This window comes from Sparus aurata, chromosome 7, assembly GCF_900880675.1.
Source record: "Sparus aurata chromosome 7, fSpaAur1.1, whole genome shotgun sequence".
NCBI lineage: Eukaryota > Metazoa > Chordata > Actinopteri > Spariformes > Sparidae > Sparus > Sparus aurata.
The window spans coordinates 5,780,565-5,805,443 of NC_044193.1; the positions used below are offsets into that span (position 1 = coordinate 5,780,565).

The 24,879-nt window shown below is 45.4% G+C and overlaps 1 protein-coding gene across 6 annotated transcripts in view; it reads right to left on the reverse strand.

The window, feature by feature from the left end:
• Positions 1-24,879, reverse strand: part of magi3a (membrane associated guanylate kinase, WW and PDZ domain containing 3a) — a 131,415-nt gene that overhangs the window by 27,907 nt on the left and 78,629 nt on the right. For all 6 annotated transcript variants that reach the window (XM_030421753.1, XM_030421752.1, XM_030421751.1 and 3 more), the window contains exons 3-5: positions 18,846-18,965; positions 3,644-3,850; positions 449-611 (exon numbers count right to left, since the gene is read on the reverse strand). In XM_030421753.1, coding sequence (XP_030277613.1) covers positions 449-611; positions 3,644-3,850; positions 18,846-18,965 — 490 coding nt within the window. The remainder of the gene's footprint in view (positions 1-448; positions 612-3,643; positions 3,851-18,845; positions 18,966-24,879) is intronic.

The window sequence follows — 24,879 nt, forward strand, 5'->3', positions numbered from 1 at the left end:
GTTTCTCCGGCTGGCAGAGCGAGCTATTGATTTAGCAGCGAGCGGCGGCACCTGGCTCCGTCGGCGGCTTCGGCACCGACTGGCTGCCACACTAACCAGCCAGGTAAACAATGCGGGGCCCTCGCTGCTTTCAGCATCAGCCAACAGACCAGACATCAAACACAGGGAGGAGGGGGGGGGGGGGGGGGAATGAAAGCAAAAACTTAATTGAGAAGAACACAACTGCCAACGGGTTGCTTCCAATGTCCAACACCTGGTGATACGGTACAGAGAGGACGAGAGAAGGACCTCCCTGCCAGATCTCTCAACACATTTGGCTTTTTTTTCGTGGCGGTAAAAGAGATGAATTGGGAGAGAGGACTGAGAGGAACGCTGATGTAATAGGAGAGTAACAGGATCAAAACAATCAAGAAGTAGTAGTAGTAGTAGCAGCAGCGGGACCACTTACTCTATGAAATACACCATGCCGGTCTCTGTGTAGGCCATCTCCCAGTTTTTAGGCAAAGGCTCCTGGCTGTCGTCCTGCGGGTTCCAGGCGCGCAGGTCCATGGCGGCGGCCGACTGGGTGTAGCTGGGCACCGTCTTCCTCCACTCCGCCTTGTCCTTGTGCTCTGCGGCCCGGCACGGGGTGAGGCACACGGGCATGGAGACGGACAGAGGGATGGGTTGGGTGTAGGGGTATGGGATGTGGTAAAAGGAGAAGGAGACAGGAGGTGAGAGTGTGGCGCCATTGGAGCTCCTCTGGGCTCCTTGCATCTCTCCCTGCTGCTGCTGCTGCTGCTGTCGCTCGAGCTGATTTTTTTCCTCTGTACACTGGGTGGACGGTTACATCCACAGGAGAGGAAGTGGTGGAGGGAGAGAGAGAAAGAGAGAGAGAGAGAGAGGGAGACAGAGAGAGCACACAGAGAGGACGGAAGCGCCGCAATTGCCATAGGATTTGCATGTCAGCAGCGATGTACTGGGAGCTGCCTCGCAGGCAAGGGCAAGAGCTGACCAACGCTCCAGCCCCCGCCGCGTGCGTCACATCACAACTCTATTAGTATCACACAGGCTGCTTCGCTTGTGTGTTTCGCCCCGATCTTGATGTGCGCGCGCGCTCCTATCTGCAGGTTTTCATCTGGCTGCGTCTGACCTAGCTTCATCAGGGCATCGAGTGTTTGGGCTGGGGTAAATTGAATGGCAGCGATGGAAAGTGACAGCTGTTGACTGGGACAAGCCAAGAGCTTTTTTAGTGCTGGAAATCGGGGGGGGGGGGGGGGCCTCTTTTTTTTTTTTTTCCCACGCTGGAACCAGGAAGGGGGTTTCTGCACTTGTAAAGTCAGAATAGATGACTACACGCAGACACTCGCTCGAGGCCACGGCAGCTTTCAAGCGCTCGCAGAGAAACACAAACTGGGCGGCTGCAGATGTGAAGGCGTGTGGGGCTTCAGAAAGTGACGAGAACGCCGAGGGGGGCACCAAAGAAAAACGGCTGTAAACAGCAAACGCGCGACTATTAATAAACTACCTTCTAGGCATGGTGATACGTCTTCTGCTACCGCCTCTTGATCGCGCACCCTCGCCACATGAACGATCCCATCCGTCCGCACGCTGACGAAGGTTTAATAAACTGCGTTTGAGATTACACAACTCATAGGAGTGACATGCTTCCACAACGAGTGTTTTTCTTTCTACCTTCCTTGGCCCGGGCTCCACACTGCCATCGCTACTGCCCAAGGCCACAGCGATGATGTGTGTCTGACAGTGTTTCTCACTCTCGCTCTCGGGTTAGCGAGACGAGCAGCGACGCACGATCTATTATTTTTTAACTAACATCCTCGCCGTACGGTGTGAAAAGACACGTTTCGTCTTGCCTCTTGTGAACGCCAGACGCGGTTCATCCAACATATGCAAGAAGCTTTTTACGAGATGGATACGACTTTTATGTTGCAGACAGGCGAAGGCTCGTGCAGGCCAACGCGACTGCCAGGGAGTTTGACACTGACACATGTCTATTGACATTTCCTTGACATACTTGAACCGGGTGCATTGAAAGAAAAACTGAGAAACTGAGGAAAAAAAAAAAAGACTCATCTCACAGCTGATATCTTAACATGATCTTTGGCCGCTGCGCCGAACTGCAGAACGCGGTCCTAAAGACGACTTTTCTCGGTGGATCCAACAAAGAAGCTATATATTTCTGTCTGTCTGTTGAAAGACGTCGTCGGCACGATAGCGGCACAACCCTGCAAGATGCAATCGCGACGCTGACTTCAAGACGGCCGTGCTAAAGCAAGGGGCCCAAAATTAGGCGACTGGCCCCCCTCACACTTTACGCCCCTGGACCACAATCGTTTGGGTGCCGTCGTGAAACTTCACAGATGTGCAGTTGAGATCAAAATCAAGGACGGGAATCTATTCAGTCTGGCTTTTATGTAGTGTCTTATAAATGTATCATTCTTGTATCTATATTTTGCTCCCTTTTTAAAATCCTGTAATATTTAATTTTATCTTCATCATTACTGTTATCGCTTGAATTGATCTTTTATTGTTTTAACAACTCGTTTTATTGCAGTTGGCGTGCGTTAGTCTCTGTTTGTGTTGTTCCTTGCGAAGCACTTTAAACTGCAGGTTGATTTGCTTTAAAAGGGTCTGTATGAATAAAATATGATTAATAATATAGTTATGACTATTGACTATTCACGGTTTTGAACACCGACGTGTTGATGGAGGTCTCGGGCTGTGTTGCGATCCCGTCGCATCATCTGTTTCTGTGATCATTTTTTCAGCCGTAACTGTAACGTTTTAGGATGTAAAGTAAAAGACGATAATCCTTCCTGTCCAACATTTCTCCTGTGCTTATTCTATATACTACGTTTGCTTCACCAGCATCTCTGATACCTACCCAACAACTTTGCAGTCTTACTAAAGCATGAAAAAATTGTGATTTGTTCTATTTCTCCTTAATCACAAAACAACCAAAAAGTACAAAAATGGCAATACAACGTAATATTCATTGGTAATTAGCTGTTTATGCCCACAGGGTCTTTGTTTGCACAGAGGCTCATTTTCGCTAACGATCTGGAGTGGTGGCGTCGTGCTGCAGCAGGTCAGGGAGTGCCGGAGACCCGCCGCTGAGGCCAGACCAGAGGCCAGACCAGCTGAGCGAGACTTTCTTCTCCTGATTTACTATTTCAAATGGAACGGTTATTGTTTTAATGTAACATGCTGGCACATAATTCTGTTCCCTGTCATGTTTTGGAATTACAAAGCAGTTGGAGGTTTCTCTGACTAGTTTTGCAACGAGGACAACTCCACGAGCCATGTGAGGACATCCTCTGAGGGGGATTCAAACAAGGACGAGGTCTATCCCTCCGGCAGGAGGAGATTGCTTCTATTGATCTCAGACGGAGTTTGGCTACTTCCTGTGATTTAGTGCTGACCTTGCATGCAGAACAGCTAATCCTGAGAATGTTTGTTTGGAGAAAAGACTGATAAGCGGGAGAGGAAATAAAGGCCCTGCTGTTTATGCATCCGGAGAGTGATATAATGAAGTGCTGGGCGAAGGAATAAATTGAGCAAACAAAAACAAAACACCCGGGGTGACGGAGCGCAGGTGCGTGATAACGAGCTGCGCGCCGCGAAGCGCAGCGGCGTCACTCACCGGCCAGGCCGTTGACCATCGGAGGCCTCTCCTCCTCGTCCTCCTCCTCTGGCGCGGCGCTGTCCTTTCTGTCCATCTTGCTGACGGAGGTTGTGCGCTTGCGCTGGACCTCCGTGTCAAACTCCTCGTCGAACAGAACCTGGTCCACCAAGTCCGGCTGCACGGGGCTGGGCTCGGCAGGGGGCTTCGGGGTCCCGTAGTAGTTGCCTGGAATGAGGAGAGGAAGACGGAGGCAGCAAAATGTACGTTTCAGTTAACACACAGAGGATTTTCTTTAGGACTGAGACGAGAAATGATTCATATTTTAGTTTCTGAATGACGTGAAAAAACGCTCATCACAATTTCCCAAAGTCCAAAAGTGAAATCTTCAAAATGCTTTTTTCTTCCCATCCAACAGTCCAAAACCCAAGGACTTTTCATTTGCTTTCAAAAATGTCAAAGAAAAGCATCAATAAATTACATTCAAAAGGCCGGAATCTGCAACTGTTTGACATTTTCGCTTAAAAAAAAAAAAGGACTTTTTCTTCTGATTTCTTCAGATTCGGTCACCGACCAATCGACTAAAACCACCGCAGCTCCACTTTCTTCGACCGCGATCATGTCACAACCCTTAACTTGTATCCTCCATTACTGCAGCCCCTGACCTTTTACTCCTAACAACCGACTAACCCAAAACATCCTTCCAGCCTTAATCCTAAACCCGTGTTCAAACCACACACCAGCCCCTCGGAGGAAGCAGATAAACTGCTCCTCCTTATGAGTACAGTCACACCAGACTGTGCACACACACACACACAAAGGTTAAATACAGAAGTGCAGGTCTCTTCTTGACTTTTGCAGTACACCACAGAACATGAAGCAGCAGCGAAACCACTTTGTTGATACCGGATCAAGGAGAGACCATCTCACCCCGACTGTAGCAGCTGTTTAACTTTCTTTAAAAAGGGCACAGGGGAGTGTGATCGTTAGCTGAGAGTCACATATCTGGACCGCGGCTGTGGAGGCTGGAGGAAAATGAGGCCAAAGCTTTTTTTGCCGCCACAGCTCAGTTTTTTTTTTTTTTTTTGGAACAAGTTTCCCAGATAAGGTAAAGTGGTTTTTCTCCCCCTCACTTAGCTAATTCCCCCATCGGGTGCCGCTATCGCTGTCACTCACTGACCCGCGCAGTTGGTCCGGGGAAGGTTTTAGTCGCCGTACCATATGCTTCATCCGACACACGCAGAGAGAGGGTCGTGTTGTCTCCCCAGACCCCAGACAGGCCGGGTGGCTGCACCTAATAGAACTAATAGGAGCTTTTAATGAAAACAACAGAGACGCGATCCCCTGCTGGCTTCCCATCTGCGACAGTGCGAGACGGAAAGGTTTATCTAATTAAATAATCAAGTCTATTTTTTTTTTTTTTTTATTTGGTTTCTTATATCTTTTTTGTATAAATGTATGTTTTATGTTTGTATTGTCATCAGTTTATCTTCATTTAAAAGCCTTTAATAAACGTCATAAATCGCTTCTTTATTAAACTGGATTTATTATTTATCATTTCACCCCTTCAAGTGATTGGCTGATGCTTGAAGCCTCATGCAGGGTACAAACTAGGGGTGCACCGGCCTCGATATTGACGAAATAGCTGGATCGGGGATTGGAAAAATTAACAGATCCACGGGCCGATCCAGTTTTTTTTTTTCTCCGTCGCAGCACATCCTACGTCATTCGTCAGCAGCACGTGTGTCGTATGCAGGAAGAGTTGCGTTAACCCGTTAAGCAACATGGAGCGAGCCAAAGAGTCGGCTGTGGGGAGATATTCCACGCTTGCCACACCAACTAGTTCGACGGCTGTTTGCAATGTCTGCAAAGTAAATGTTTCGAGGTGCGGTGGTGAAGTACTGCAAAGCACAATACTACCAATTCAATCAAGCACATCTAAAAGCACCACGCGAAGGAGCACGCCGACTTCCTGCAGCTCAACAAAACCCAAGGAGCAGGAGACAGTACAGCCCAGCAACTAACGTTGGCAGATGCACTTCAACGATGCAAAAAGTTTCCGACGGAAAGCTTGAAAGCATTGGCAATAACACAGAAAGGTTTAGAATTCACGCAAGTTTTTTTCCAAAACCGGTATACAGTTTAACATTAATTCAACAACGGTATTGGATCGGTATCGGGTATCGACACAAAGCCCAGGCATCGGTATCGGGACTGAAAAAGTCGGATCGGTGCATCCCTAGTACAAACTCTACATCTGGAAAAAACTGCTTTCGATCTTTTGAGCTGCGCACACTTGGGAAACATAATTGTACCAATTGGTCAATTTAAGAAGCACGAATACAAAAACACTCTTGATTGTGATTCATGAATGTTTTTAACTGTGCTCTTGACATCAGTGAAAATGAGGTCATGCCTTCGATGATTCTTCGAGATTCAAAATCAATGTTGACTGAACAAATCGTCTCTATTAGCGTCATGATTCATTACTGTAGTAAACACCTCGGCCCTCAGACATAAAAAAAAAAAACCCAAAAAAGGATTGTTGCGTTGTCATATTCACTGCTGCGCTCCCCCGGGGGAGCTGTGACTACAGCATTTATACCAAGGTAGCTTCTCAAGCACTCGATTGCCCCTTTGAGTCCATCAGCTTGCCTTTGCTGTCATGTTGGTGCCTGCGGCGGCAAACAGCCCGACTCCACAGAGCGAGTCTTCGCCTCTCCACAACTCGAGCAGAGGGGGGTGACCCACTTTACCGCTCGCTACCTTCTCCCTCAGTGCCAGAGAATGACAGAGAGGAGGAAAACTTAAAAGCACACGAGGTGAAGAAAAAGAAAATCGTTGGGGAAACGGTGGCACAAATATTGATTTATCGGTTGTTGGGAAAACCCGCAGTCCTGAGGGTGTTTGCGTGGGACTGCGGCGTGAAGTTAAGACTGAGCTGAACATTGAGCTGTAGCGGTTAAACGGCGCACCGGGGGGAGTGGACGAAATACTGTGACGACGGAGTCGACCGGGAGGAAGCGTGTGAAACGAGAATGGGAGCAAAGAGAGAGGCAGTGAAGAGTGAGAGAGCGGGAGAGTGCTTTCTCACTGACAGAAAATATTCTGACAAGGGAATTAAAGCTCCATATAGGGCGAAAAAAAATGAGCAACAATCTCACTTTCTTGCAGTCTTAATTCCTCTGGTTTTAAACGACTATATCCAAAAGCCCATTAAAACCCATTGTTTGCCCGTTAAGTAAGACAAACAAGAATACAGATTGATTTGCATGTAAATACACAGTCATACATCATAATTGATTAAGGTAATTACATTAATCCGTGTTTTAATTTGTGGAGCGTTAATATCGGTACCGTATTGAGAACCAATGAATCATTTTGCCGGGGTTTGTAATTAATAGGATGCTTACTGACGGAATGCAAATTAAGGGGAGTTAAATTAGAAGTGGTAATTTGCTCCGTGCACTCCTCGGCTTTCTGAGGCCCCCCCCCCCGCCTACACAAAGGTACACGAAGCCTATGTAAGCACCTATTAGTGAGAAAAAGGAGCTGGGAGACACCGGCCACAATAAGGAAGTGCACTGAGATGGATCGGGGGTTGTAATTATACTGTACTAATGGGCCGCGGTACGAAGGGGCAGCAATTGATGAGGATTTATAACTTCATTTCTGTGTGAATGTGAAAACCACACAACCTGGGAAAAGAAAGACAAGAACTCGACACGCTGGAGGCTCTTTAAATTCACCTAAAGAAATTAAGCGAGGTTTCTGAACGTCGTTAAATTGAGCTGTTTGCTCGACTCTCCCATTTTTTGTTTTACTTCCCTCTGTTATTCCAACAAAACGCAGTTGAATTTGGCAATAACATCCCACGACTGCACTGCACAACACTCCCCAGGCAGTTTTTTTTTTAAATTCAGCTCACTGTACATAATTGTGTTGTATCACACAATAGAAGTTATTAATCACCCATGTTCGTTTAATAGAGTCAGAACGCTCGATCTTATTAAAATTCAAATGCGACCTTGCGTTTGATGTGACAACCGCGTACAGCATTTTTATCATATCAAAGATTTCAGCTAGAATTAGATTCAATTATTAAAACAAAAACCAAAAAAACAGCCAGAGCATGGGAAGAAAAAAAAAACTGCACAAGATGAAACAGACGACGGATATTTGTGATTCTAACAGATACATGATGAATAAATAAGTGAATGAACGACGGATGAATGTCGGATGACGTAATGCTGAGCATGTGACGGGCACAGTGGAGGGATAAATCCCATTCTACGTCCACACTGAGCTTATTAAAGCTGATTCTAGCAGAAAAACTGGCCATGAATGAGTCTGCTTGGGAAGAAAATAGGCCTTATTCAGTGCGATCAGTATTGACAACATCACAAACTGTCAGCGTCAAGGCTGATTGGGGTCGAGGCACAAATTATATTGTTAGCTACAGGCCTAAAGAAGTGTGTCATCACTAGAAAGTAGGTCCTTGCATAAAACTCGGCTTTCTATGCAGCAGAAAGACACACTTTCTTATTTATAAATCTATTTAATTAGTGCTACATGACCAGAGAAAACAGAGATAAAGGGGCTGTTGTGTTCACTTTTGCTCGAACCACCACAGTCTGCTGACGGGTGTTTTCACAATACAGGAACAATATGTCAGGGGCTTCTGTACTGCAGATAAACGGCGTGCTAAAACACATTTCTGAACACATTTTAGGTGAGAAATACACAGTGCAGTGACAGAATAATGGTTTAAAATTCACCAGCAGTGCTTAGTTTTGACAGCTTTCTCTAAATCTGATTATTCTCTTCGTGTCTGTGGATGCAGGCTAACAAAAATGTGGACATGCTGCCTGCAGCCGGTAGAACAGCTCCGGCCAGATGACACGTTTTGCACCAAGTGGGGCTCTGGGTGAAGGCTAAAAGTCGAGAAGTTGACCGCTGTTGACTACCAACACTGTAGCGATTCAAAGCTCAAGACCATGTTCACACCTACAACCTTGTAAACTTCACACTTGTAAATCGACACTATAATTGCTGCCGTCGTCTTGATAGCCCATTGTTAGCAACAGGGTATGAAAAAAGGCAAACTTAAAGCCGCTACAAGGACCGTTATGTATTTGTTGATTCTGGCGGCCCCTGTGGACACACGTGGCATCAGCACCACCGTCTTCTGGCAGTAAAGATGTAGCAATTATTTTACAAGTGACTGAACGAATGAATACTATGTTCCCTTTGTGAACACAGCTGTTGCTTGTGTAAAAAATATAGAAACTAAGACGATTGCTGATCAAAGATGGCGCTGTTCATACACCTAGCTTACATGTAAGCGAAGGGATTCAGCTGCGTAGTTGTAGGCCGAGTAGCATCGTAGCGCTAAAGCTAAAGTCATCGACATTTCCTCGTGCTGTTAAATCTTCTAAATAACAAGGTAACAGCGAGATAACATAAACATAAATGCTACGTTAGCAGCCAGTTGTTCTGCTACCGTCTGGCAATACATCAGACGACAGAGCAGCTACTTTACTCCTCAATCCATCCAGAGGAAAGGAGTAGTTTTAACATTCAGAATCTAACAATACAAAAACAGCCAATCTTCTGGCTGATGGTCCTGTTTGTTTATGTAGGTCACATAGAGGCATCAGTACTAAATTGTGACACTTGCATAACCACTGAAAAGTTCCTCGTAGTACTATTAAATAGATAGTTAACTGTAAATTGTTGCAGAATGAGTCATTTACTTGTCAATGATTGTCACTGTTAGGCTGGCAGCAGACAGAAAGCATTTTTTTTTTCCAGTTAATCTTATAAATTCAGTGTATTTATAGCTGCTTTAATAGGCGGCAAGATAGCACATCTAGTGACGTGGAGGCTGCAGCGACGCTTTGCCTCACGACTGATGCCATCTCCTCCTCATGAGCGAGAGAAGGGGGAGAAGAAAACACCGATCTAACCTGCCTGTGATCCCTGATACATCATTCTGCCTCATTAAAAGATGTCCAATGTCTCATTATCAGGACAAAGACCTCGCCGAGACGGATTCTAAAAAAAATCGGCGCTAATGTGAATGGGGTGTCTGGTCACCCTTTGGCGACCCTGATGATGTCGGAGCGGCCACCTCAAATCCTCCACCTTTAATTACCGCCTGAGATTAATAGGCTGTTCTCTCGGAACATAAAGAGAAAAAGCCTGGGAGCCACCACGCCAACAGCTCCCCATGACCATATGTGTGTGGTTAAAATAGACACCTGTTGATATGGGCACTGCATCAACACAACAGCATGCTCCGTTCTGTTAGAAATGGGAACAGTGAGCAGGAAGAAATAGAGCGATGGAGAGAATTAGTGTGATATCTTGGACGGAATCCTTCTTCCCACAAGCTGGTCCTTACTGATGGATCAATTTCCCGACCTTTGGATTTACACAATATGCTGCTGAACCGCCGGTCGCCCACTCACAGGCATGTCAGCTACATGTGCGTGTTGAGCAATTACGCGGTATACGTTAACACATATGGACAATGTATGCAAATTATTGTTCTGTACTGTTTTTACTGTTGTAAATACAGGCTGTATGGAAGGGTAAGAATAGAATATCTTAGTATTTGTTATGTGCCCGTTCCTGCATTGCACTCGAGCTGGCACGGACTCCGCAAGCCTGTGTGAAAAACCTTGATGACTCATTTTATCCCAGCATGAATTTACAGTAATCCACAAAAAGCTTCATGTTTTTCAGCTTTGGCTGGGCTTTTTCAGTCTTTAAGTGCCACCACAAACGTTCAATGGGGTTGATCTCGGGTGACGGTGGAGTCCGTGACAGTCGCAAGGACTCCGCAATCTTCAAGTGGTTCTGTCAAAGCTCCGAGGTGTGTTTGGGCTCATTATCCTGCCGCGGTATGAATGCTTCTCCACAAAGACGCAAACCAGGAGGTGCAGCATGTCTCTGAAGAATGGAGTAGTATGAGGAATCTCTTGGATTCTCTTGTAAGACTTGGATTCATTAGTAAATAGGACTGTTTTCCCCGTCATCCACTGTGAAAAAGTCAGGCATTTGTTAGCCGACCGCAAGTATTCGGCCTTGTTTCCCCGCCTGAGAAGTGGTTTAGAAACAGCTACTCGACCACGACAAAATCGTCTTCTTGTGACAGAACTTTCGCTGACTGAACGTCTTTCTGAATCTTCGATGAAGTTGTTTTTCAGTCACTCTGGAAACTAAGTTTGATGGATCCATCTCCTGATGGCGTGGTCACTTTGGGGTCTGCCTGATCGTGCTTTGGATACAACTGATCCAGTTTCTGCAAAGCATTTTAGAGTAACATGCACTTTGAAACCTCAAGTCTCGCCATGACTTGACACCACTTAGAATAACAATTTGACTTCTGAAACCGGATTATTTCAAGGTTTGCTCAACAGTATTAGAGATATTCAGCGGTGTTGCCCACTGTGCATCTCGACTGGGCCGCTGTGTTTAATCTATTTGAGGCTTGTTTGTCTTAAACAACAGAATAGGACAGCGGAAAAAAAAAAAACATTACAGCCCATCACAACAAATTCAACAATTTTCATCTTTAGAAGCTTATGCAATTTTAATCTTGCTTCCCTTTTGTCACGCGGTGGCAGAACGACAAGCACCGGTCGTGACAAAAAGGTAACATCAGCAGAAACGGAGCCCACAGAGGGCCGATCGTTCCGGCACAGCGTTGTTACAATCCGGCTCTTTTTGCAGCTTTGTGAGGGTGGTGGGTGGACAGTGGAAAGCAAAGGCATTTTTTATTTTAACAGCCTGGGCCAACACTTGCTTGGCTCCGCCAGCGAATTACACAGTCATTCACTCATGTTACACATGCAGGGTTGAGTTTGCTGCCAGTAAGATGTAGGTTTAATGTCAAAGGGAAGTTTTTTTACTTGCTTCCCTAATATGACCGGAGAGATCCTGAGCTGAAACATGCACCGCTAACCAGGAAACAAATGTGTATGTACAGTACATGTGTGTGTCTGTGTGTGTGTCATCTGTTTCAGGCAGCAGCTGCCAGCGTATCTCATCTCCAACTCGTGAGAATCTGAGTAGCATGCGAGTTCGACTGTGCCCGCAGTTACATCCCCAGCCAGGCTCTCTCTCTCTAAAATCTCAATATATCCTTCATAAAAACTTCCATTATAAGCTGTGATTGAGGCGCTACAGAGAAAAAGATTAATGCAGTCACGGCCGTTTAGCGATGTGAAATGCAAGCTAATGGATTCGTGGCAGTGTTTTCAAAACACAAATGGATATCGGAGACGCCCCCCTTATGCCGCGGAGGGTTTGGGGGGGGGAAAAAAAAACTCTCAAGGGGGTTTTATAGTCTGGCTCAGCCGTCCTCCGCCACCTCTCTCTCTCTCTGCCGCCTCTCTGAACCTGCCAGCCACAGTCGCAGGCCCTCATTAATCATTGACGATGGGCTTCCACTCTCTCGGGCAGTGCCCAGTTTGCCCAGGCTTCACTGCTGAATGCCAGCGCCTCGGGCGGGTGAAGCCCATCTTGCGCTCCAGCCTTGGCTCGGGGGTCTCGGGCCCTGCTTGGCATGGATCCCCACACTTTACAAGCCAACCTTGTCGGCCCGGCATTCCTCCACTCCCTGTACTTGTGTGTGTGTGTGTGTGTGTGTGTGAGGTGCACAACTTATGACCTGCCTCTCATAAATACAGGTCCTTCCTAGTTTATGTTCATCTCCACAGTCTGTGCACCGACACCCCAATATGAATTACACTTCCTTCCTTACACATCTTTACTACCACCCTTTTTATTTTTTTTTCTCACCAAGCTGCTCTCATCCACCCAAATCCTACCCCTCTTTATCCCTCCATCTTTTGTTCTGCAACTTTTCTATCTCAGCTATTCTTTCTCTTTAATTTATTTGGATGCGTGCACTGAGAAAACTAATCCCGTGTTATCAGCAGTTCAGTCGTAGGAGCAGAGTTACTTCTTACTAATCTTTCAAGCCTCTGTTTGCTCGCCGGTTCCTAGGAGTGGGCAGCTGTTGCTAGCTAGCGCAGCACCTTTTCACCCTCCCTCCGCTGTGACTTCTGGCCCGCTGCCCTGCCTCCATCTAATCCACAGCTACGCGGCTTTGCCTCCGAACCTCACAAAGCCTATAATATTAAAAAAAAAAACGACCCCATTATAAAAATGGTTGTAGGCGATGTGGTCCAAAACAAGGGGGGCGGTAAAATGGTCATTTCTTTTCAAGTGAAGTCAAAGGGAATACATTTTGTGTTGCACAAAGGGGATTTCATCATCTTCTCTCGCTGGTCAAATTGGCACCTTGCAGAGTTACAACTAAGGACTGTAGCTGTCACGGAGAATGAAAGCGGCCTCAACTCTGCCTTGTCTATAATTCGTCCCTTTTTTTCCCCCTCCGCCCGGGCCTTTTCTAGCCTCATTTGTGGTGTGCAATTCTGTACTTTTTCTCCTTTTATATTTCCCCTGAATCCTTTCAGAAGGCCACTAACCCATGATACTACCTCCCTAATAAAAGTAATGCTTCCTGGGTCCGCTCTGAGATTTCTTGGCGGATAAAAGCCCAGTTTTTCCTCGCCGCTGTCGCCAAGTGTTTGCTCATGGTGGGACTGTTGGGTCTCTGTAAATTTAAGTGTCAATCGTTAACATCTGTGGTGATGTGAAGCTACGTAAATTAGATGTACTCGGCTTGCTCATCTCGCTCTAATAGACAACTACGTACCGTGAAGACATCCGTCTTAATACAGTGTCACATTTTTAAGCCTTGTGATGAACGTTAGTTGATGTGTAACCACCTGACATCAGACCAGGGTTCTCTAATGTTCTCCAACAGGCCCAGGACCAGTGATGTGCACAATGGGTGGCCCAATTGTTGAAAAACGCGCGCTAAAGTGCCCTCTGGGAGGCAAAACGTGCGCTAAAGTGCCCTCTTGGGAGCCAAAACAGCATGCCAAAGTGCCCTCTTGGTTGGCAAAACATACTAAACTGCCCCCTTGGCTGGTTAAAAAATGATAAACTGCCCTCTTGGAAGCCAAAACGCGCACTAAAGTGCCCTTCTTTTTGCCCCTGCCCTTCAAAAAGTCTGCGCACGCCACTGCCAAGGACCATATTAAACATATTAAATCGGGCCCACAATAACATTGGGAGAACTGGGAGAAATACTGGGAGAAACCCCAAGAGAGGGAAGTGAAAATCTGGAGTTTGCAGGAGGGGAAAAAAGGGGCATCCTCATATCTGCATCCTGTAAAATGTCGAGTATCACATCTGTAGTCAATAACTAACTCACCATGTGGAAATCAGTCATTACGTGGTAAACATCTGCAGGGTTGCAGACCCCTGTCATCAGACAACAACAGGGTTGGGTCAGATTATTTTGGGTAAATCAGCTACTGAAAACAAATTACATGGATTATATTTGTATTATTAGCTTCATCCACTGGGTTGCAAAATGAAATTTCATCTATTTATTACATCTACCTCGTTGTTCTACTCTGAGTACGTCATCTCGAGACACTATGGCATGTGGAGTACATCCTAAATAAATGTGAGCACAACTTCTGGTATAATAAATCTACATTTCCATACTTCGACTTCCAGCTGGAATCTGTAAGTCAACTTTGGACCCTCCCTGCTGTTGCAGAGAAAGACACCTGCCTTCCTTGAATTCTCACTCGTCCATTTCGGCTCCACGTCTCGTGTCATGAATGATTCATGCTGCCGGCTTTCCTGCGCCGTCCACAGCGAGGGGGAGAAAATTGGATATGCCCTAATTCACATACATGCATGCGACTCCGGCACACGTGCGAAAATCGAATTCTTGAAAAGTTTTCTGCACAGCAAAGGTACCAAGTATTTCTTCTCACAACCTGACACTTCCACATCATCCTGTAAAACTAAAGCTGGCAGACTAATCTCTTTGTTTTCCGCTGGGTTCAAACTTCACTCCACCGACGGCTGAGTCAACTCCGCCGCTAAGACCTGCTCGGAATGCGAAGAGCGAGACTGCTGGGGCCTGAAATGTAATGGATTAATGCAGGCGAGTAATCATAAACACAATTTTCCTCTTTTATGCTTGGTTAAATATTTTCTATAATATCGGCTTGCCGGAATAACCTTCCATTATTGGTGAGCGATATGACAACCAATCAGTAAAAAATGCTCTTTGTCTCTGATATTGGCTCCAGCCGAGCGGAGGGAGTGGGTGTCACTCTTGGTTACAGATTAACCGTGGATATATTCAGCCCCTGTTGTTCTACAGGTCTGCAGGATTAGTCACAGCTGCGAACACGGCCGCCCAGGTCGATGTTTCCGTTCAGTCAGCCACAGATACAGTAAGGCCTCGTTCAGATGGAGACACGTCGAAGACGCCAGGCATGTGAGGGAGAGACGGGGATGATTTAAGGTCCGACTGCCTGAGAAGCGAAGGTTGGAACAGGGTGTGGTGTTCCAGGAGCTGGTGACTCTCAAAGTTCAGTCCGGTTCGGATTCTGTCCCGCGAGGGGAAAATTATTTTTGTAGCATGGAAACAGTAAAACACAGCAAAAACAAGAGAGGACACACTGTACGCTGTGCACACCACAGGGCAGATTAATGCAAGTGTGCTAGGTTGAGACACGGGGCAGGTTAGGTATGTTTATCACATATAGGATCAACATAAATCTGCATCTCCGACCGACTTCTAGGCAGCGTCTCCACAAACTCTTGCACCTCCAGCCTGGCTGCGAAACGTCTGCCGAATTAAGAAGGAGGCCCGAGTGATTAAGAGTTTATCTGAGGCAGCATTACATAAAGTTAATTAAGATGCTCTTACTTCAGAAACTCACAAAATCGAGCAATTTCACGAGGGAACCTGGGGAATAGCTCTCCCTCTTCATCTCCTTCATGTTGCTTTGACCGACAGCGTGTTGGGTGTTCAAGAGCGCTGCCTGCTAGAGTGGAAGTTGTTGGAAATTGTTGTTAACATCTTTAGGGATGGAGGTTAACGTGTCACAGTGCTGCTCCCGAGAGACACTTCAATGTACTTGCATGAAAATCGAGCCTCAAATCTGAACAAGTTTGGATGCTGTGTGAAACGTAACTAAAACAGAATGTGATATTTGCTAGACCTTTTTGACATGTACTCAAAAACAGAGCACAGAAGATATATTTTATGTTCTACCTCATCAACTTCATTTGTTATTATTTGCTTATTCTGAATTTGGTGCCAGGGAGCAACAAAAGACTGGGAAAGTCAAGACCTCGGTAGAAGTCAAGACCTCAAAACTATGGAGGACGTGACTGTCTTTCAGAGACGTTGTTTTCTGCATTCTGGAGAGTTTTGAAGAATGAAAACAAAATCATTTCTGGCCCTACGTTTGTCAGTCTCGCTATGGTGCCTGATGCCTGCGCGACTCCCGTGATCGACAGAAAAAAACGACGAGGCAGATGTTGCAAAACGTCCCTTTCGTCGCTTGAGTGTTTTTCTTTCTCTTCGTCGCTTCTCGGTTCGTCTGCCACTCTATGTGCCAGAACAGGTTTTTTCTTAACCAAAATGGGGGAAAAAGGTGTGAAAATTTTTAATAAACTGGGAGAAACACAGGGAGAAACCCGGGAGAGGGAAGTGAAAATCGGGAGTTTGCAGGAGGGGAAAAAAGGCGGCATCCTCGTATCTGCTTCCCGTAAAATGTCGAGTATCACATCTGCAGTCAATGACTAACTCACCGCGTGGAAATCATTCATTACGTGGTAAACACCTCTCTGCATTCAAAGGCTCGACTGTCTGCAGATCTGTGTCTGCGTGAGAAAACTTTATCCAACAGTTTACCCGCGGGGACTCGGAGGTCAATAGTTTGGGCATTAATGATTAACTTTCTGCGGGGCTTCTGAATCTGCGCCTTCGGTACACATACATTTGTGTTACATTAAGCAGAGAAAGGCCAGAGCCGATCCATTATTCATTCTGTTGACTGGTTCAGCGGTTCAGGGTTAAAGGGCCGTTCTCACCGGGGGGTTGATACGGGACGGAGGGCGGAGGGCGGAGGAGAGGGCTCAGGATGAAGAAAATCACCCAGGGATTTATTATCTTCGGTTTCTTTCACATTTACGGTGACAGGCTGATGACACGGGCGATGTGTTGACCTCACCTGATGACCTAACGGTGCACAACTCAGCGAATTCACACGGAACAAATAACCTGAGTATCACGAGGGGATTCATCCTCAGTTGCAGCCATGTACTAGATTTATTGTCGTCGACCTAATCTCTTTCACACCTAACCTGTTCGGGAAGCTAATCACTGTTATCGCCTCCGTTTTTAGGAGTTAATCATCAGTTTTTACTTTATTTCGAGCTTGAGTTGTGTTTATTTTAATATATTTTGGAGACTATTGCTCTGTAGTCCTTCAAAATTCTGTTTCTGTATTTTGGCAGTTCTTCAAAGACTCTTGTAGTTCATTCCGTTCATCATCATTATTCAGAACATGAGGCTGAGCTGCAGTCTCGACTCAGAATCGGTTATTTCTTGCTGGGGTCTTGGTGAGAACATTAAAAGGCAGTAAAGTGCCGCATGACCGGCCGTTAGTCTCAGGAATTTTGATTTCCCCTGTGTGGGTCCGTGTGTTGATGAGGCAGCCATCTGATCAGATCTGATCTGATAAAGAAGTCACCTGTGAGTCCACACGACTTCACGCTCACTCCTTCTCAAACCAGGAAAGAATGGAATCGTTTTTTGTTCCCCCTCTCGGTCTCGACCGAGAACCAAACCGCAGGCGTTAAAGGGATATTCCGGTGTAAGTTTAATCCATGGTCTAAATCACCGTGAAACTGTGTTAGACTCCCTCTCGAGAGATCAAGTTAGCAGACCGCTAATTTACGGAGTTTTATCAACCTCAGAAACGACCGCACGACAACAATACACTGCAGTAAATGGATCCAAATATAAACCGCCACCAAAAAGCCACAAATAATGCTCAGAACAGCACCAAACTTCAGCAACAGTACAAATAGGGTCTCAGCACATAGTCCGGGGCATCTAACCTCCGCTAGCTTAGCTGGATTTCTACTGAAAAGCTGACTAAATTTACCACTCTTCTGCAGCAGCTTCCTGTTGACGGGAAGTCCCGACGAGTCGATTACCGAGTGCAGTAGAGTTCCGCGGCTCATGGATGAAAATGTCTGATTATGACTCCATGGAAAAGCAATCAAAGTTCATATGTGTCTTACCTGCCAGTTTATAACAGTTATTATCGAGAGCGGACAGGGAAAAGAACGGAATTGAGCATTTCTAACTGCACTCGGTAATCGTCACGTCGGGACTTCCCCGACCCGGAAGCTGATGGAGGAGAGTTGAAATCTGTTTTTAGCTTCACAATAGAAATCCAGCTAAGCTAGTGGAGTTTTAATGCCCCAAACTGTGTGCTGAGACCCTATTTGTGCTGTTGCTGAAGTTTGGTGCTGTTCTGAACATTATTTGTGGCTTTTTGGTGGCGGTTTATATTTGGATCCATTTACTGCAGTGTATTGTTGTCGTGCGGTCGTTTCTGAGGTTGATAAAACTCCGTAAATTAGCGGTCTGCTAACTTGATCTCTCGAGAGGGAGTCTAACACAGTTTCACGGTGATTTAGACCATGGATTAAACTTACACCGGAATATCCCTTTAAAGGAGAAACCTCTAAAACAAACATGCAAAATGAAATCACACAAACGAACAAGTGGGATTGACTGAGTTTTAAAAAAGTGGTGGGATTTGTGCAATTAGGGGTTTGAACTGCTGCCAACGTGAGTTTTGGCACAGACGCCAAAATGATTTTTTGACTGATCCGTGCATCAGCGTTGTCTCAGATTCAGAGCTGAATCACACGTTTGATGACAAACCTCAGTATTGACATTCAGAGACCACGTCCACCAATCAGAAGGTCAATCTGAGCCCGTGCCTCTGCAGTGTGCGCGTCGAAATGACCTCGGGCAAAATACTGAACTCCCAAAGAGTCTCTTCCACCAGTGTATGAATGTGTGTGTGACTGGCCGAATGCTGACTCTGGTGTTGTACGGCACCTTGGGTGGTCGTTGAGCCTAGAAAAGCGCTTTACGAATGCGGCTCATTCAATATGCAGCCCCAGGTGAAATACAGGGGAGCGAGGAGCCAATAACTCACATCAACACATTATATTTTCCATCCTGTTTTTTTTTTTTTCTGCCTCCAGCGTCGTAAAGCTGTGTCGTGTTGAGACGTACCATCGTATGTGCCGCTCTCCAGCAGCAGTCCACTCTCCTCCAGGTCGCGGAATTCCCCCACGCTGATGAAGTTGTAGTCCACTCCAGGAACTTCCCCCTCCCTGGGCTGCCGAGTGGTGCCTGCCAAACAGTGACGCAAGCGTAAGACAGCGTGAAACAATCTCCAAAAAACATAAACGAGTGGAATGAGCCATTCACTAACACGCAGGAGGGGGAGAGAGAGAGCTGGAAGTGACACTGTATTCAGCATGGCCCCCACGGGGATATGAGTCAAGTCCAAATACAGAACTCAGGGGTGCATCTGTGTCTACATCATGAATAGTCAACAGAGCTGGGACCACAGAGCTATGAATTCATTATTAAAATATGAAACGGAAGAAGATAAAAAAAAAACAAACACACACGCAGCAGAAGCGGCGGCAGCACAGCTGTCAGAGTACAGAGCATGTGTAACTAATGCTAACGATAATGAACAGGAGCTTAATTGCAGACTTTTGCTTCGACTTCTGTCTTTTTTCCCTTAAGGATGAAATTAACTGCCTTATAAATGCAATGATTAAACGAGGAGAGTAAGAGGAGACGGCGCATTAGCGGATTAATCCAACCTCGCGTTGACCTCCTGCGTATTTGTTCAACAATTAAGCTACGTTTCTATCTGCCGTGTGCGGGAACGAGGCGATTTCTCCTCACAATCCCCATGCATTGCTTTAGTTTCCATGGCGATTTAATATGTATATATTAATACATATATATAAGTGATGAAACATAGTCACCATACAGCAGTTGTGACCTGTCAGAATAATGCAGTTTAAGTAAAAATCTTGTTCGTGCCAGAAATCTCCATCCGCCAGAAACCAAAGAAAGATTTTTTTGAACTCGCACAGTTGAGTCATACTTAATGCTCAGAGGGCATCACTGTCATTTCCAATAATATTATTCATAACAGCGGTTGGGGAAGAATTCACGTCCTGCAATTAAGTAAAAGCACTACAATGAAGCGCTGCTCTTTGCTTTAGTAAAGTGTGTGTGATGAGGAGAATGTACTCAACTGTAAAAGTACCCGATAAATATCCCCAGTGATTGTCAGAATATCTTCTATCTATCTATCTGAGTTTTACTATTGTTGTTGAGCTATTTTGTTCAGGACTGTGACTAATTAATATGATCATGATGGATTATAGTGTTTTTTATTAACTGACTGACTGTTCGGTTCATAACAATTCTATGAATAAATATTAAAAAATAGAAATGCCGTCACATTACCCACAGTATTATGTCCACAGTGTTTGTTTTGTCCAACCAAAGGTATAAAAAATTCTAAATTGTTCAGAAGAATAAGAGGAAAATCTCCACATTTGTGAAGCCGGAACAATGAAATGTCTTTGTGCAAAATGAAAAACAATCACAGATTAATGCCGACTGACTCATTTCATCTGCAAAACCTTTGGTAGTTTGACAAAAACACTTTTTAGAAGTTCTTTGGATGTTTTTATGGACAAAACAATTCAATTTGTAAAGAAACTAGTGACTCAAGCTTTCATACAACAAGTCAGAATAATAAGTCAAATCTTCAATATCTCCCTGAACTGCTGTGGAGAAGAAGTAAAGGTTGGAAAAAAAAAGCGAAAAGATTCATAGCACCTCACATCTGCACTTCACCACTGGCTTCCAAAGATTTCTTTCAGGTTCATAAACAAAGCCTAAACTCTCCAAGGTCGTGTGTGTGTTTTGTCTCCTTCCTGCCAGTTGTGATGCTCAAGGTCAGTCGCTTCACGTCTCAATTGATCTTGAAGCCTCCTCAGCTCCAGCTTTTCCATCACTTTCTGCCCGTTTTCCACTATTTTATTTTCCTTTTGTGCCTTCAAAGCAGTCCCACTGCGAAAGTAAACCTGAGCAGAGTTTCCTGCAGAGTTCCAGCCATTAAATATTAATCCAGCATAAGTGCTGCATCTGGAACAAGAGTCATGTTTTGCCCTGTTGATGCTCTCATCTGTGAGACAGAGTAAAACACATTGTTATGAAAATGATTTCACGCTCCCCGACGTGCCGAGTCTGCTTACCGTCATTTTGGATGTAATCAGGGCTCTTACAGTACCTCGGCTGAACCGCTCTGCTATCTCTGCTGAGAGGGGGGGGGGTTTAACTCCGAGCTTTAATGGGAACCTATCCCCATTCTTCATTTTCTCTCCCGTGTCAACATCCACCCTGACTGCAAGCGTGAGCCATCACATCTGAAACAGTTTAGCCTGTTGCAAAGACGACCTTTTTATTTTGGCAAACGGAGCGATCGGAGGGAGACCGGCCGAGACCACAAAAGGAGGCGATGCGAGCTTGTTTTTTGGGAGAGGAGACAAGGAAATGTGGTTATTCTTTTATTGTTTACGCAGCTACTCTACCTGAAGATTCTCATATAAGGTGGATCAGATTTACCAGCTTTCACAGTTTCAGCCGATGTCTCAAGTGTAATGTGATGACGTGCAGAGCTGAGAGGATTTTTCAGAGCAGCTCACAAAAGAAAAAAGAAGGAAACAGGGATATATATATATATAAAGGCTTTGGATGCTATCTGCACTGATGTGTTCTGGATGGGTGGATTTACAGAGCAAAGCATCCCATCAGCCTCCCACACCTGGGCAGATGTGAGGGGAGAAGTGTTATTACGACCCAGTCATGTGAGGAGAGACTGCTAAGAAAGTAGAAATCCAGCCCGTTATCCGAGGAGGAGCGCTGGGACGAGGAGCTTTGAAGAAAAAAAAAAAAAAAAACAGAGAGGAAGATTTTGCCGCCGTTGTCTCGCAGGAGACGAGCGTACGGTTTTAACTTCCATCTCGCGTGTGTTTTTTTCCTCACAGGTCTTTTTTCTTTGAAGAGATGAAACAGCCTCATGAAAATGGAATTAAAGCAACGCAAAACCTATGAAGTGCTACTAGCAACCGGGTCTGCAGGGGTTGCGGCGGCTCGAAAACAAAATCTAGCTCTCTGGCGTTTATGTGTGAATTCTATTTTCGCGAGTTTCCCTCAGAAAGCAGGTTGAACACCCGCTCTGAGGAACACCAGAAGCCAAGCGACAAGGATTAAACCAACGTCGAGGCTCCGAGATGCTGATTGCAACTGCAAAATGCAAAAGGAAAAACAAAAAGGATAAAACACCACATATTGTGTATAAAGTGACGAGAAAATGAGGCACTGTTGGCTTTAATGTCTGATGAGCACACAATTAATCAGAATATTGTCTTGGAAAAGGAAAGCGGCGTTGAACGTGCCAGTATTTTGTTGATTCCACTTCGACTTGTGTTTTATTACCGGCAACAACGGATCGATTCACACAACATATTAATAATTCCTCAGTACGTTCACAACAATAAAGAGAACATACGTAAGCGTCCAGCTAGCTGACAACGACCTCAACTAGCTTACTTTTTGATGCAGCAGTAGCTTCATGCACTCAGCTGAAAACTTAAAGGGACAGTGTGTAATGATTTAGGTAATTTATTAACTCAAATCAACGTCTTCGTTCATAAGTAAGTCCTCATTGGTGTACAATTACCTCTGCCAACAATCTGACTTTTCCTGAATATACAAAGCACGGGCAAGCTCTACGGAGGCCGCCATGTCTTTCCGGTTTTTAAAAAACTACGGACTGCTGAGAGGGACACAAAGCACTACGTGGTACTACGTAGTAAGGCTAAACGTGTTTTCGCTCAGAGCTAGCTTGACTGCAGAACTGAGAGGGAACCTCTAGTTTTATAGCCTTAATAACTAACTACATCTTTACCTCATTACTTGAATCAGTAGAAATACTCGACGCTGTTGGGAAAGAGTCCATATTTTGAAAATGAGTTTTCTGTCCGTCAGGGCCACCGTAGCTTCCGGAACGTCTCCAACATCTTCAGAACGGGAGGGGTGAGCAAAGGAGTGCCTCACAGCTAGATGGCGCTAAATACTTGATATATTACACACTGTCCCTTTAAAGGAACATTGCCATGTAGCTAAATATCTGTAGCGTCTTTATCTATCGCCGGATGAGGTGACACATTGATGACTGAGCCTATGGCCCACTGAGGAAAGGAGCTTGCATCTGCTGGTTCACCAAAGATGTCCGCTGGGAAAGATGTTCCCCGAAAACATGGCGGCGCACAGTCAGTGTCGCGCTCACCAAGCCGTAATTGGTCGGCCAGACAGAGCGGGTGGTTGGCATGCAACGTAACAGATTTGTTTGTCCTGGTCTCCGCTAGCGTCGGGAGTAAAATGGCTAACGTAACTGTTAACGGTCGTGGCCGAACAAACAGAGAAAAGACCGATAAAGGCGGATGGTGAAATGCAGGAATGTTATGGAGCGTGGCATCACAATCACTTAACTTGTCCAAAAGCTCATATTTAAGGGGACTCAGGCTTCGATTTGATTCAGCTACTGATAAAAGTTGTGAAATCAAATGAAAAGGAGGCAGTGTGGGAAAAAGCTCAAGCGGTTCATACTGAGGCTTCCTGTCCTGCAGTTATACAATTCACAGGTTAAAAGCAACCTTTTTAGGCTGCATGTCGAGAGAAAGAACTTTATTTGATATTGTGGGCAGTTTTTAACATCCACTTTCACTTTTTTATTCCTGCCCAGCAGCTCCGTCAATGCAAAGCTGCCTTCTCTCTCTTGTCTCAGTGGCTTAAAAACTTAAAAGGAGTCCTCTTCAATCTTAAAAAAAAAAAAAAAAAGAAATGAAAGAAATCACAGATTGAAAACCTGAGGCTCTTTTCTTAATATTTCCACTATCCTTTCTTGTGTGTGTTTTTTTTTTTTAATCTGGCTAAAACTCGTGGCTGATTTCCGTGCCGTGCTGGATATTAATGCCCAGGGATTGATGGTAGAAACGATAGGTAGGCGTCGGTGGAGTCGGTGGAGTCGGTGGAGTCGGTGGAGTTTAGAGGGTCGAGATTCAGGAAGTTTTTCAGGATACCGTGGTGCCCTGGACCCCTGGAAGCGTGACACTTAATGAAGCCTCGCTGTGTGTAGCGGGAGAAGAAGGAAGTCATGCTTCTCTCACTCCGAGCCGCCATTCGGGCTGCTGTAATGAGCGCCGGCATCATGCTGTAATGGCTATTTAGGCTTCTCGCACGGTCACTGCGCCTCAGCGTGCTGTGCTAAGCCACCGGCGAAGGCTGGCATGAGCAGAGCGGACAGGGGACATATGCCGAGCCACTGAAGCCAGACTCCGACGTCTCGCTTGGGATGCGCAGTGGCACAAGTTTTTTTTTTTTATGTCTTCAATGTCTCTCCGAAGTAGACTCAAATGTCCTGAACCGGGTGGAATGAGAACACGATGTGTGCCGTCAGAGCTTAAATGGCTGTAATAATCTTTAAGGTGATGGGAGCCCGGCACTTCCGATGTAAGAAATTGATATTTTGCTGCCTTTTAACGAGAAACCCAACGGATGCCGGATTTTTATGGTTGAAAGCTGAGACAGATATTACGGTGTGAAAATACTCTCAACACTGATATTCTTTAATATACAGAATATATACATAAAATACCTCAAATGTGAACACTTGAAATGACAGAGATATCTGCACTGTGTAATGGAGGGAGGATATCGGCCACCTGAGGAATTCATACTCCACACCACTCGGGGGCAGCGTATCACCAGGGCAACCGCTAACTGCTGCTAACTGTAGCTGCCGTTAGCGAGTTAGCGCAGTCAGCGCAGTCAGCGGGGCGGCTAGGAGCTAGCGGGAGTGGCGTCAAACCTGGTATTTCTTTTTAATTGAACTTTTTTCTTTTTCTTCTTTTATGTTTTAAACTAAAATTCGTACAATTTGCACCTTCAAACTTCAACGCGCTGAAACAATAAACCTGGGAGTTTAAGAATCTTAAATGTTTTGTGAAAAAGATATTTATCTGGTCTCATATTGGACGCTGATACCGATATATCCGTCATAAGATTGGCTGAACACTTCTTCTAACTCTTAATACTCCTTATAAATGAACAGCTGATGAGCACCAAGGCCTCATAATGTTTTTATTCTGTAACCGGTTTATACATC